Source organism: Geotrypetes seraphini, chromosome 10 (assembly GCF_902459505.1).
Source record: "Geotrypetes seraphini chromosome 10, aGeoSer1.1, whole genome shotgun sequence".
Taxonomy (NCBI): domain Eukaryota; kingdom Metazoa; phylum Chordata; class Amphibia; order Gymnophiona; family Dermophiidae; genus Geotrypetes; species Geotrypetes seraphini.
Window position 1 is genome coordinate 19420245 of NC_047093.1, and position 14111 is coordinate 19434355.

The 14111-nt window shown below is 47.1% G+C and overlaps 1 protein-coding gene across 2 annotated transcripts in view; it reads right to left on the bottom strand.

Moving 5' to 3' along the window:
• Positions 1–253: 253 nt before the first annotated feature.
• The window catches only part of ZNF207 (zinc finger protein 207), a 65673-nt gene continuing 51815 nt past the window's right edge, over positions 254–14111 (bottom strand). The window contains exons 9-12 of one of the 2 annotated variants that reach the window (XM_033960843.1): positions 5464–5706; positions 1170–1341; positions 812–992; positions 254–585 (exon numbers count right to left, since the gene is read on the bottom strand). In XM_033960843.1, coding sequence (XP_033816734.1) covers positions 832–992; positions 1170–1341; positions 5464–5706 — 576 coding nt within the window. In that variant the 3' untranslated portion in view covers positions 254–585; positions 812–831. Of the gene's footprint in view, positions 993–1169; positions 1342–5463; positions 5707–14111 lie in introns of both variants that reach the window. The other variant, XM_033960844.1, reaches the window with a different exon arrangement.

The window sequence follows — 14111 nt, forward strand, 5'->3', positions numbered from 1 at the left end:
AAATGTGTCCCCTGTGTGACTAGATTTACTACTTTTATTATTAATTATGTTAATAGATGTACAGGTCTAATCTACTTCATAAAAATATGAAAACTGTTTTTACAACATGCATCTTAAAAACACACAATTGTTTAGGTATTAACAAAGAATGACAAAAATTATATATTGTGAAAGGCTTTATATCTGCTGCATGCATCCTTACAAACCTTTCAGGCACAGGTCCAATAGCTTGTCATGAATAAGAAGGCATATAAAATGTTTCTCTTTTTATTACAATGAAGATCATAACAGTACAGAAAAGTCACATGACCGTAGGTCAGTATTTGATATCCTGCAACAGGAATCTAAATACATTAAATAGTTACACATTCAGATTCTTAAATGTACAGGTAGTTGAGAACAGTTACAGCCCTCACCAAGCTATGTTGGGGACATGAAGTCCAACAGCACTTGTAGTGCTGTGAAGGCATCACTTTACATATAGCAACATAATGTTACAGAACTTGCCTTTAAGATGGTATGTTCATGTAATTCGGTGCCTTCACAATTAACGAACCATATTTACTATACTTCACTTCTAAAAACCTAGATGAAACATGAAAAAGAAGCCATACAGTATAAATTGCATCATCAGGGAAATTCCAGCTTTTTATTCCAAATAAAATTATTATTCTGCCCCCACCCAAGTAAAATATGAATGTCCACTAGTTTCTGGTACATGGGAAGATATTTACAGTCATAATGAAGTCTTAACTGACGGAAGCTTGGCTATATAAACAGCACAAGATGAGAAAAGGTTTAATCTCCAAACCTATAGACAGTGTTGCAACATCAGTAGCGGCTGCCCTGTGACATTAAAGGTGGTCTCATTCCCATCGGAGGTCGAGGTGGTCCACCTTGGTAAGGGGGCACCATTGGTGGTCCTTGCCCATAGGGAGGCATTGGTCCTGGAAGATAACCTGGAATACCCTGATGAGGACCACCAAACTGACCTAAAAATCAGAAACAAATCATTTTTATTTACATTATACAATGTACAAGTATACTAATATACAACAGCACTATACTTTAGAAAAATCATTACAAGCATGTGTGTATCTTGTTGCACTATAAACGAAAGTAATAACTTTAAAATTTACTATTAGAAACATCAAAACATAAAAAGTTACCATGAGGAGGGATTGGAGGTCTCATTCCTGGTTGTTGTGGAGGCATTCCTCCTTGTGGTGGCATCATACCACCTAAGGGACCAACAGGTGGATTTCCCATGCCACCCATGGGTGCCTGACCTGGCCGAGGGAGATTACGCTGATATTTAGGTAGCTGAGCCCTTCTTTCTTCCTAAGAACACAAGCATTGCTATCAGTAAACACAATGCTGGCACTTCTATTGCATGAAGATTAATTTCAATAGATTAGACCTGCTAGGATTTATTCCAACCACACATCAATAGAAAAAGATATTTACTACATTTAGACATCAAGTTCATAACCTTCTCAAATATTCTGCAGTAAATATTTTTAACTGTAAATTTAAAACCCAAAAATTTAAGATAGCCTCACTGCTCATACCATGCTTAGAATGGTAGCAATATTCACCCAGTGCCCATCTTATTACCTTGAGACCAATGTATATGAGGTACAACTACTAGTGCACTCTGAATAAATAGATATGCCCAAAGAGAAGGATGACCCTAATGTTTCCACAGCAAACGTGACATCCAATAAAAGAGGCTGTTGAAAGCGATGTTCTTGATCTTGGTTTGTTTATAAAAGTTTATTGTATCTGAAGTGCAGACAATAACAATCTTGATATATTGGTCACATACAAAATCCAAACAGCAATACTCCACATAAGACTCGAGGACCCTACACAGTCCATGTTTCGGCAAACAGGCCTTCCTCAGGGGTCCATTGGTATTCAAATTCAAGGCACAAATGTGGATGTAAAAATAACCTTAAAACCAATGATGCGTTATCGGTCGCAAGAGGTTACATTCCACTAAAGCTACCAACAATGGTATCATTGGTTTTACATCCACATTTGGGCCTTGAATTTGAATACCAATAGGACTCCTGAGGAAGGCGTGGTCGCTGAAACACGGACTGTGTAGGGTCCTCTCTCTTCAAATCTTATGTGGATTATTACTGTTTGGATTTTGTATGTGACAAATATATCAAGATTGTTATTGTCTGCACTTCGGATACAATAAACTTTTATTAACAAACCAAGATCAAGAACATCGCTTTCAACAGCCTCTTTTGTTTTGGTTTTAAAATGATATGCCACCAAAAAGGGGGGAATTCTTTAGAATATCATAAGATTAATAAAAATGACAAAAAGAGGATAATTTAGACATTATCAATTTCTTTTTTATATATACGCTGGGATTTACTAAATGGTGATAGAGGTTTTTAGCGCAGGCCAGAGAGGTAAATGCTCAGATGCTCATAGGAATTCTATGAGCATCAAGGCATTTACTTCGCCGGCCTGCATTAAAAACCTTTAGTGCAGGGGTGCCCAATAGGTCGATCGTGATCGACCGGTAGATCGCCAAGGCAAAGTGAGTCGATCGCAGAGCCCATCCCGGGCTCTGTGATAGACTCATTTTGCCTTGGTGATCTACCGGGCCGATCAGCCTTTCTCTTCCCAACGTCAATTCTGCCGTCAGAGAGGAAGTTCAGGCCAGCCAATTGCTGTTTGGCTGGGCCAGAACTTCCTCTCCGACGGCAGAATTGACGTTGGGGAGAGGAATGCTGGTCGGCCCAATGCAGAGAGAGCTTGGGGCTGCGGTGGTGGCTTTGGGGCCTGTTATCAGATGGCGGCTGCGGCAGCTCGGGGGCCTGTTCCCCAATGGCAGTGGCTTAGGGGAGGGCAGGGAGACAAAAGGAAAGAAGGGAAACAGAAAAAAAAGAAAGGGGGCGTGAAGAGAGAAAAAAAGAAAGGGAGGCAGGGAGAAAGAAAGGGCAGGGAGAGAAGAAGAAAAAGTTTGGGGAGGGAATGAGGTCTGGAGGAGAGGAAGCATAAAGGCTGAAAGAAGGGAAGAAAGATTGGATGCACAGTCAGAAGAAGAAAGTGCAACCAGAGACTCGTGAAATCACCAGACAACAAAGATAGGAAAAATGATTTTATTTTAAATTTAGTGATCAAAATGTGTCTGAATTTATATCTGCTGTCTATATTTTACACTATGGTCCCCTTTTTCTAAACCGCAATAGCGTTTTTTAGCGCAGGGAGCCTATGAGCGTCGAGAGCAGCGCTGGGCATTCAATGCAGCTCCCTGCACTAAAAACTGCTATCGTGGTTTAGTAAAAAGGGAGGAGGTATTTGTCTATTTTTGTATGGCTGTTACTGAGGTGACAGTGCATAGAGTCATCTGTCTTGACCTCTTGGAAAAAAAACCCGGAATAGGAATGATAATTAACATTTTCTATGTGTGCAGTGTGTTTTTTTAAAAATTTTATTGTTGGTAGATCATTTTGACTTGGTCATTTTAAAAGTAGCTTGCAAGCCCAAAAAGTGTGGGCACCCCTGCTCTAGTGCGATTAATAAAAGGAGCACAGATGTACCTGGATCTTGAAGATAAATTTTGCCCGAATGAAATGGTTCTTAGCAAATGGAAACAGTAAAATTGGCATCCCTTATGTATCACTGACTTGAATTTGAATACTAATGGACCCTGAGGAAGGCATGTTTGCCTAAACATGGACTGTGTTGGGTCCACTCAAGTCTTATGTGTATTATTACTGTTTGGATTTTGTATGTGACCAATATATCAAGATTGCTATTGTCTGCACTTCGGATGCAATAAACTTTTATAAACAAACCAAGATCAAGTCCATAAAGCAGAGTAAAATGGTGAAAGCCAGATTTAACAAAGAAAAGTTTGGACAAATTCCTGTAGAAAAAGACCATAGTATGTTATTGAGACAGACATGGGGGAAGCCACTGCTTGCTTTGGATCAGTAGCATGGAATGTTACTACTCTTTGGGTTCTTGCCAGGTATTAGGTGACCTGGATTGGCCACTGTGAGGACGGGCTACTGGGCTTGATGGACTATTGATCTGACCCAATAAGAATTCTTATGTTTAAGCTGATAATGTATTAAAAAAACTGCTTCCTAAAAACAATTATTTAAATTACAGGCTGTCCCCGAGTTACAGATGCCCGACTTAAGTACAACTCATGCTTAAGAACACGGTTGCGGCTTTATTTTTATTTCACCGAGTAGTATTTCCAGTGGCATAGACTCCTACACTTCTCCTGTAGCACATTCAGGAATGATGCATGGCCACATTAAGAACAGTGTGTGGTTGTGTATGCTGTACCTTAGAGAAAGAACTGGTATGGGATAGTTGGCCCTTTTGTTAGCTGGGAGCAGAGGTAAGCAGCAAGAATCTTAAAATCTACAAGTTCTGAGTTACATACAAATCTGACTAAAGAACAGCTTTAAAAATATAACTCGTTCTTAACCCGGGAACTGCCTGTATTAATGGTTGACACACTGAACTAAACTTGTTGATATTGCAGTGCTTGACAAGATGATTAAATTAAAGCCATTTCTTCCCCATGGTTATTGACTTCTGGCAGATAAAAGGAACATCGAAAGTTTGAAAGACTACAGATTTTCTCTGGATTGGATAGCGTTAAGTTAAAATGATAGGGAATATGGGCATACTCTGTGTTCAGCTCAGGTTTTGAACAAAGAGGAATCTCGCCCACCATGTGATTTATTTCTAATACTTATATGCTTTAATTACTTTATGAATTCCACATCCAAAACATGATTTGCTGGCACCCTGGCATACTTATTTGTAAAAAACATCATTTGGCTGATGGAAATTTAGGTTGCTAATCTCAATGCAGCTTAAAAAAAAAAAAGAACATTCTATGCAATATTGCAATCAACATTGGTGTGCAGCTTTTAAATGAGTCTAAATTCACATATGATTTTTTATCACCGTGCTTGAGGGCACCACTTAACAGAATGAAGGAGGGGTTTGTGAAAGGCCTTAAAGATTAACTGATTGTTTCTGCTACTGATCCATGCTAAAAAAAAAAAATAATACTTCAAGTATATTACCTAGAAAGATATGTGGGATAGAGAAGATATAATAAATATTGAATGCCTCCAATGTATAAATTTACAGGAGATGGGTCTTTTTCAATGGAAAAGAAGTTCTGACATGGGGGGGAGGGAAGAAAGAATAAGGGTGAAAGAGGGTAGACTCAGAGGTGTCCTATTTTTCCCAGAAAGAGTAGTATATCTAGAACAGCCTCCCAGTAGAAGTGATGAAGACAAAACTATATGAATTCATAAAAATACAGTACAAGTACAAAGGATTTTTGAGAGATATTTAGAGATTTTAGAGCTAAACCACTGGTATACATGATTAGACAGAAAATAATAGTAGATAAAGACCATAGGCCTATGTTTAAATCCGAGTAATGTTTTAACTTACCAATGAAATATCCTCATCTGGATGGATCAACTTACTAGTTGCACTGGTTGTTGTAAGGGTTGCAGGCTTACTTGTTATGGATGCAGCTGGTTTTGCTGCAGTGCTGTTTGTTGTATTACTAGTTGAGATTGCTGACTGTGTGTATGCAGGGAATGTGGGTTTAGGAGGCTCTGTGGTTGTCAGAGGTGCATTATTCAAAGGTTTGAAATCAGTACCAACAGGTCCTGGTAAAGCTGTCTGAGCCTGTGAAATGCAAACATAAAAGAAAATAAATTCTACCAAGAAATGCACAATTTACTGGCAAGCATTAAAGTGACTTTTTTAATAACAGATCTCTAAAAGTAACCAATGTGTTCCCTAAGTCCAGATATTAAGCTGTGAACATTGTATTAACTTCACCAAGTGTTAATTTCAGGCCACTATTACGGTAAGCTTATAGCCACATCCAAGTCTAATATATCTCAAATTTGCTGCAATGAATGAAGGTACCACATACTAATATTTAACACATTTTAATACAATTTCTGCATTAACAACCAATGTGGGAGGGGGGCAGAGACTAAATGGGAAAAGTGCTTTACAGTTAACACTCTCACACTGAAGACACAAATCTTTTACTCTTGTAGAATGAAGCCTTATTTGTGTGTCTACACTTTAAATTTAGAAGTAATTGATAGCATGTTTAACAAGCTGACCTGGCATTACCGGATATGCTCAAAAAAGAATATATTTGCCAATATGGATTTTTCATGCACATTTATCTTATTTGCAAGATGAGTATCAACAACATAGGTTTAAAAAGTAGTCAGCTGATTCTAAGATTAGGAAAAAATTTAAACTTTTCATAAAATGTTTCTTTCTAAGTTGAAAGAAATCATTAACATATGATTTTTATAAAAACGCGTCCATATTTCCAATCTGCCTACTGAAGATGGCATGACTGTAGTATAGGCTAAGCTGCAATCTTTTCCTTCTATGTACGAGGGCAAATCAAAAATTAAAGGCATTTGTAAAATTACATGATAATCAGAAAGTGCAGTTGCTTACCTGTAATAGGAGTTTTCCATAGATAGCAGGGGAATGCTGCCACACTTGAAGGTGAAGTCTCTTGACTGATAGGCCTAAATTCACTAACCTCACGGATCCGATCCGTGAGACGGCCTGGCGCCTGATTCACAATGCGTTAGCATTCAAATTAGGCTGATTGGAGACACGCCCCAAATCGACCCCAGGGATCACTGAAGAGCGATCCTGACGCATGCGCAGACCATCTTCTTTGCCTGTAGATGGTCTGTGCATGCCCTCTGTGCTGGAACCTTTTTTTTTTTCCGCAAGCCTGTGGTTTTAACCCACGGGTTTAAAGCAGGGCTGCACTGCGGCGTGTTTTGGAACTTAACAGAACACATTGTAGTGCAGTCCCGCTTTAAACCCGTGGGTTAAAATCATGGAGTCGGGGCAGCAGAGCGCAGGAGAGTCGGGGCAGAGAGCGGGGTGGCGGAGCGCAGGAGAATCGGGGCAGAGAGCGGGGAGGCGGAGCGCAGGAGAGAGAGTCGGGGCAGAGAGCGGGGCGGCAGAGCGCAGGAGAGTCAGGGCAGAGAGTGGGGTAGCAAAGCGCAGGAGAGTCGGGGCAGAGAGCAGGGCGGCAGAGCGCAGGAGAGTCAGGGCAGAGAGCGGAGCGGCAGAGCGCAGGAGAGTCGGGGCAGAGAGCAGGGCAGCAGAGTGCAGGAGAGTCGGTGCAGACAGCGGGGTTTTTGCACAAGCGATTGGTCCTCAGCAGTCGCTTGTTTTTGGATCGGCCAGTCCAGTCGGTGTGCCTGAATTTTTTTAGTGAATCGAAGCCCTTCCTATTTGTGCATACCGTTTCCCCTCATTTGTATGATCGGATCGTATGCAGATACGCTCGGGAGGAAGGTTAGTGAATTGGGTTGGGGTTGCAAAGTGGTTGGGACATGATCGGTGGGCTTAGTGAATCTAGCCCATAGTAAGGATTTAAAAAGACTCACTCTGAACATGTGCTGGGAGACTGCCTCTGGAGCTCCTCCTCTCAGGTAATTAGTTTTGTCCCCTAGCTAGAAGGAAATCATATTGAGGGGAAGGAGGGTAGGCAAGTGTGGCTGCATTCCCTTGCTGTCTCTATGGAGAACTCCTGTTACAAGTAAGCAACTGCACTTGCTAGCTTTCTCCAGAGACACGCAGGGGAAAATACAGCCACAATTGAAGGTGAGTCAAAAGCTATAGACACTGATCTTTTTGAAACCATTTGACCTTGCATAGCAGGACTGTAGGATACAAAAAGCTGATTTGTGCACCTAAAGGAGTTCAGCACGCTTAAGGTAAAAAAAAGTAATGCTCATCTGCAGTCCAAAGTGTGGAGTAATTCTTCTGCTGAGGAGGAGGAAAGAAAGATGGAAAGGTTATAGTCTGGTTAAGATAGAATTCAGTAAACACCTTTTGAAAGAACTTGGGATGAGTTTGAATTCTTACTTTTGTTGGGAAAAAATTGAAAGATAGGGGTAATATATCACTAAAGCTTGAAGCTCACCAACTCATCTTGCTCAGGTGAGCGCTATTAAAAAGGTTGTCTTCCATGTGAGGAATGATAATGTAGCCGATTCTACTGGCTCAAATGGGGCCAACATTAACTTGTCTAATACTAAGTTAAGATCCCAAGAAGGAGGAGGCTTGAGATTATTAAGACCTCTGAGAAAATGAGAAACTAGAGGATGTTGAGAAATGGGTTTACCACCAACCGGGCAATGATATGCTGAAATTGCTGATAAGTGGAAATGGACAGTTAGATTTGAGACCAGAATCTGATAAGTGGAGAAGGTATGTTAAGAGTGAAGAAACTGAGCAGCGAAGGGTATTCTGCATTTGAGAACATGCCCAAATGGAAAATCATTTCCATTTGGATTCATAAAATTTCCTAGTCGAGGGACATCTGGCTGCAAAGAGGACAGCTTTAACAGACTGTGAAACTGGAATGCTGGCTAAAATTGAGATTTCAATTTCCACACTATGAGGTTGAGGCTGCGAAGGTTGGGATGAGGTAGACAACCACTGTGTTGAGACAGCAGAAACGGATGATTCTTAACTGAATTGGGGGTGCAACTAAAAGGTTCTGGAGTAGTGGAAACCAGGTTTGCTTGGGCAAATAAGGAGCAAGGAGAAATTAGGTTCTTACCTGCTAATTTACTTTCTTTTAGCTTCTCCAGACCAGTAGAGGTTAACTTTACGAATGGGTATATATCTAATCATGACCAGCAGGTGGAGACTGAAAACAAAACTTTGGGACAGTATATCCTAGCCCCTCCTCTCTATTTCCCTCAGTCTGCCGAATAGCCAAGCAGAACCAAGAACTGGAAAACAACAGAGAGAAAAAACAATACTCCAAAAGGAGTAACAAATAACATACCCAAAATGCTGTTGGAAAATGCAGAGGAGAAATTCCCGAAGGAAGAATGTCCCCACAGCTCGCCAGCTAAGCCAGCCGAGCCACAGCCGCTGTTCTTCAATTCTCCCCGGCCCTAGAAAAATACTAGAACCCGCAGCAAAAACCAAAAACTGCCCGCGCAACAGCCCCAACAACAACAACAACAGACAGGGTGGGGACCTCTACTGGTCTGGAGAAGCTAAAAGAAAGTAAATTAGCAGGTAAGAACCTAATTTCTCCTTCTTTAGCACTCTCCAGACCAGTAGAGGTTAACTTTACGAATGGGACGTACCAAAGCAGTCCCTCTCACGGGCGGGACCCCCGAAGGGCCGATACCAGTACACGCTCACCGAACACCGCGTCCCGACGCGCCTGCACATCAACCCGATAATGACGAACAAAGGAATGCAAGGAGGACCAAACCGCAGCCTTACAAATATCCACTGGAGGCACGAGCGACGACTCAGCCCAAGAAGCCGCCTGACCCCGAGTGGAATGAGCCTTGAGAAACTCCGGAACAGGCTGCTGTTTCAGAAGATAAGCGGAAGCAATCGTCTCCTTGATCCAGCGCGCAATAGTAGCCTTAGAAGCGCCCGCTCCCCGACGAGGACCCGCCAGGAGGACAAAGAGATGATCGGACTTCCGGAATTCCTGGGTCCGCTGCACATAAGAGCGAAGGACCCGACCGACATCCAACTTGCGCAGCTGCCGTTGCTCAGAAGAGCCCTCCCGACCACCCAAGACCGGGAGAACCACCGATTGATTGACATGAAAAGGAGAAACAACCTTCGGCAGAAAGGAAGGAACAGGCCGCAAGACGACCCGCTCCCTAGAAAACTCCAAGAAGGGAGCCCTACAAGAGAAAGCCTGCAGCTCAGAAACACGCCTAGCAGAAGTAATGGCCACCAAAAAGACCGCCTTCAAAGTAAGGTCCTTCAAAGAACAGTCGTCCAAGGGCTCGAAAGGCGGACGCACCAAAACAGAGAGAACCAGATTAAGATCCCAAGAGGGAACCGAGGGCCGTAGGGGAGGCCTAAGCAACTTGGCCGCCCGCAAAAACCGAATCACATCAGGAAGAGCCGATAAACGCTGACCTGACACCAACCCTCGAAAGGCCGACAGGGCCGCAATATGAACCCGGAGAGAAGACCAAGCCAGGCCTCTATCCAGGCCATCCTGCAAGAACTCCAGAATGTTAGGCAGATAAGCGCGAAAAGAGGTCACTCCCCGCGCCCGACACCATTCCTCAAAGAGACGCCAAACCCGCACATAAGCCCGAGAGGTAGAAAGCCTCCGGGACCCCAACAGTGTAGAGATCACCTTGTCTGAATATCCCTTCTTGCTAAGGCAACCCCTTTCAAGAGCCACGCCGTAAGACAGAAGGGAGACGGGTCGAACATGGGAATGGGACCCTGCATCAGAAGGTCGTCCGAGAGAGGCAGAGGAAGAGGATCCGCTACCAGGTGCCTCACCAGATCCGCATACCACGGACGGCGAGGCCAATCCGGCGCCACCAGCACCACCAAACCCGGATGGTGAACAATGCGAAGAAGCACTCTGCCCACCAGCGGCCAAGGAGGGAACACATACAACAGCCCCTCCGTTGGCCACTGCTGGACCAGAGCATCCAGACCCTCGGCCAGACCGTCCCTGCGACGACTGAAGAAGCGGGGCACTTTGGCGTTGCCACCCGTGGCCATCAGGTCCATCAGGGGCTGCCCCCAAGCCTGCACTATCAACTGAAACGCCTCGGCGCCGAGACACCACTCTCCTGGATCTAGAAAGTGACGACTGAGGAAGTCTGCCTGAACATTTTCTACTCCGGCTATATGAGAGGCCGAGAGGTCCAGCAGATGGGATTCCGCCCAAACCATGAGCAGAGCCGCCTCCTGCGCCACCTGAGTGCTCTTGGTGCCCCCCTGACGATTGACCTAAGCCACCGCCGTGGCATTGTCCGACAGCACTCTGACCGACTTGCCCAGCAACAGGGAGTGGAAAACCAACAGCGCCAGACGGACCGCTCTGGTCTCCAACACGTTGATCGACCAGGCGGCCTCCTCCGCGGACCAGGTGCCCTGAGCTGAGTGACCCAAACACTGAGCCCCCCAACCCAGGAGACTCGCATCCGTCAGGAGCACCGTCCACTGCGGGAGATCCAGACCCACCCCCTGAACTAGGTGAGGGGTCTGGAGCCACCAACGCAGACTGCAGCGCGCCAAGCCTCGCAGGGGGACCGGAACATCCATCCCGTGCCTCTGGGGAGACCACCTCCGGAGCAGAGCATACTGGAGAGGACGCATGTGGGCCCGCGCCCACCTCACCACGTCCAGGGATGCCGCCATCGACCCCAAGACCCGGAGGAAATCTCGCGCCCGAGGACACCGGGACGCCAAAAGCAGGCGAATCTGAGATTGCAATTTGCTCACCCGGCCCTCTGGGAGGAAGACCCTCCCCAAGGAGGTGTCGAACAGCACCCCTAGGTACTCCAGACGCTGAGCCGGGACCAACCGACTCTTGGAAAGGTTGACCACCCAGCCCAGCGACCGGAGAAACTCCACCACCCGAGCAGTAACCCGGGAGCTTTCCTGCAACGACTTTGCCCGAATTAACCAGTCGTCCAGGTAGGGGTGTACCAGGATGCCCTCCGACCGCAAGGCTGCCGCGACGACCACCATCACCTTGGTGAACGTCCGAGGAGCCGTGGCCAGCCCAAAGGGAAGCGCACAGAACTGAAAGTGCCGACCCAAGATCGCAAAGCGCAGGAAACGCTGATGAGAGGCCCGAATGGGAACATGCAAGTAGGCCTCCGTCAGATCGAGAGAAGTGAGAAACTCCCCCGGCTGAACCGCCAGAATGACCGACCGCAGAGTTTCCATACGGAAAGAGGGAATCTTGAGAGCCCTGTTGAACCCTTTCAAATCGAGGATGGGCCGAAAGGTCCCCTCCTTATTGGGCACCACAAAGTAAATGGAGTACCTGCCCGTGCCCCACTCCGGAGGGGGCACCGGAACAACTCTGCCCTGAGATCTAGCAAGCGCTGAAGGGTCTGGCGAAAAGCCTGCGTCTTCCCCGGAGTCTGACATGGAGAAGCGAGGAAAAAATCCGGCAGAGAGTGGGCGAACTCCAGGGCATAACCGTCCCGCACCACCTCCAGGACCCACTGATCGGACGTGATCTCGGCCCATTTGGGGAAAAATTCACGCAGCCGGGCCCCCACCGGAACCAAAGGGGGCGCCGGCAAGGCGTCATTGTGCAGGACGGGAAGCGGGGGAACCGGCGGAGGGATTCCCTGCCCCCCGACGGGCCCCCCGAAAGGGCTGCATGCGCTGGAAGAACCGACCCCGGGAAAATCCCGGAGACTGGAAAGAAGCAGCCCCACGCCCAGGGCGATACTTGCGAAAATCCCGCAAACGCCCCCGGGCCGCACCCCCCCGAGACGCCGGACGGGCACGGTCCTCCGGCAGACGGGGAACTTTCCAGTCCGACAAAGTCTGAATCAACTTATCCAAGTCCTCTCCAAACAAAAACGACCCCCGAAAGGGAAATTTAGTAAGCTTAGCTTTGGACGCAGCATCCGCCGCCCAAGCGCGCAGCCACAACACACGCCTTGCAGCCACGCCAAAAGCCATAGACTTAGCCGAGATCCGCACCAAGTCATATAGAGCATCTGAGAGGAATGAGGCCGCCATCTCAATCTTCGCTACCTCCTGATCCACCAGAGACCAGTCGTCAGACTCTCGATCCAAGACCCGCTCCGCCCACCGAAACACGGCGCGAGCGACCAGTCCCCCACAAATAGCCGCCTGGACCCCAAAGGCAGAGACCTGAAAATTTTGCTTAAGGATGCTCTCCAATTTGCGCTCCTCAGAGTCCCGCAAGGCAGAACCGCCCTCAACAGGCACGGTATGCCGCTTGGAAATTGCCGAGACCACCGCATCCACGACTGGCGAAGCTAACGTAGCCCGATCCCCTTCCGGAATGGGATACAGGCGAGCCATGTTGCGCGCCAGCCGAAACGGCGTCTCCGGCGTTTTCCACTGCTCCAGAATAATATCCCGAATATCCTGATGCATAGGAAAAGAGCGGGAAACGGAACGGATCCCCCGTAACAGGGGGTCCCCCACACGCGGAGTCTCCGGCGGCGCGTCCTCAAAACGCAAAACCGAAGAAACCTGCTGAATAAGGTCAGGCAGCTCATCTTTCTGAAAAAGGCGCACCACGGACGCCTCGTCACTGGAGAACGGGAAATCCGACAACCCACTGCCAGCTTCCGTCCCCTCCAGAGAGTCCTGGAACTCCTCAGAAGGGTCCAGGTCCTCCTCCAGACCGACCCGTTCCTCCGACCACAAATTCTCGTCCCACGACACCCGCGGACGCTTGGACAAGGGAGGCGGCGGAGGGGACGTCACGCCAGACGAAAGAGGCAAAGCCGCAGGGAGCGCGGAGGAAAACCCACCCCCCGAAACCCCCTGGGCGCAACCGGGACCCCCAGCCGCCTGAAAATAGGCTCTGCATAAAGAAAAGAAAAATTCAGGAGAAAAAACCCCCCGAGGGTCCCAAGGGACTCCCTGCCACAGCAGGGGACCCAGCAGAACCTTGCCCCTGCATAGTCAAAACAGGGGGAAGGTCACCTGAGGTGGAAGACAAAATGGAGGGGCCAGACAGAGAAGATGGCGGTTTTCCCGCCAAAAAAGCTCCCTCCATAGCCTGAAGCGGCTGAGAAACCTGAATAGTCTCAGCCGCTAAAGCAGGCAAGCCGGCATCAGCTGTCAAAAAATCAGCTGAGAGGGAATCCTTCGGGGAATCCCTCCGTGGGCGGTTGTGGAAGACCGGGCTTCCCCACTGCTCCAAGCCGACTCGCGAGGCACCATCGGCGGGGAGCTCTGGGCGCCTGCAGCCGCTGCCGACGGAGCTCCACCACCTCACCGACCCAAACCGCCGAGTTCAGGCCGGCCGCGAGTGCCTCGCGGCTGGACTAAAATTGTGTCCTACTCCCCCGGAGAAGGGCACAATTGCTCCATACGCGACCTAGCTATAAAAAAGTGCTGGTTACATGAAAAAATACAGTAAAATACAGTTTTCTTAAAGGGAAACAACCCTTCAGACCAGCACTACCTCAGGATTTTTTTTTTTTTTTTTTTTTACAGAACAGACTCCACAGGCTCTCGAAGCAATATGCCTTGCTTGACTTAGGGGGCAAGGCTTACTGCTGAGG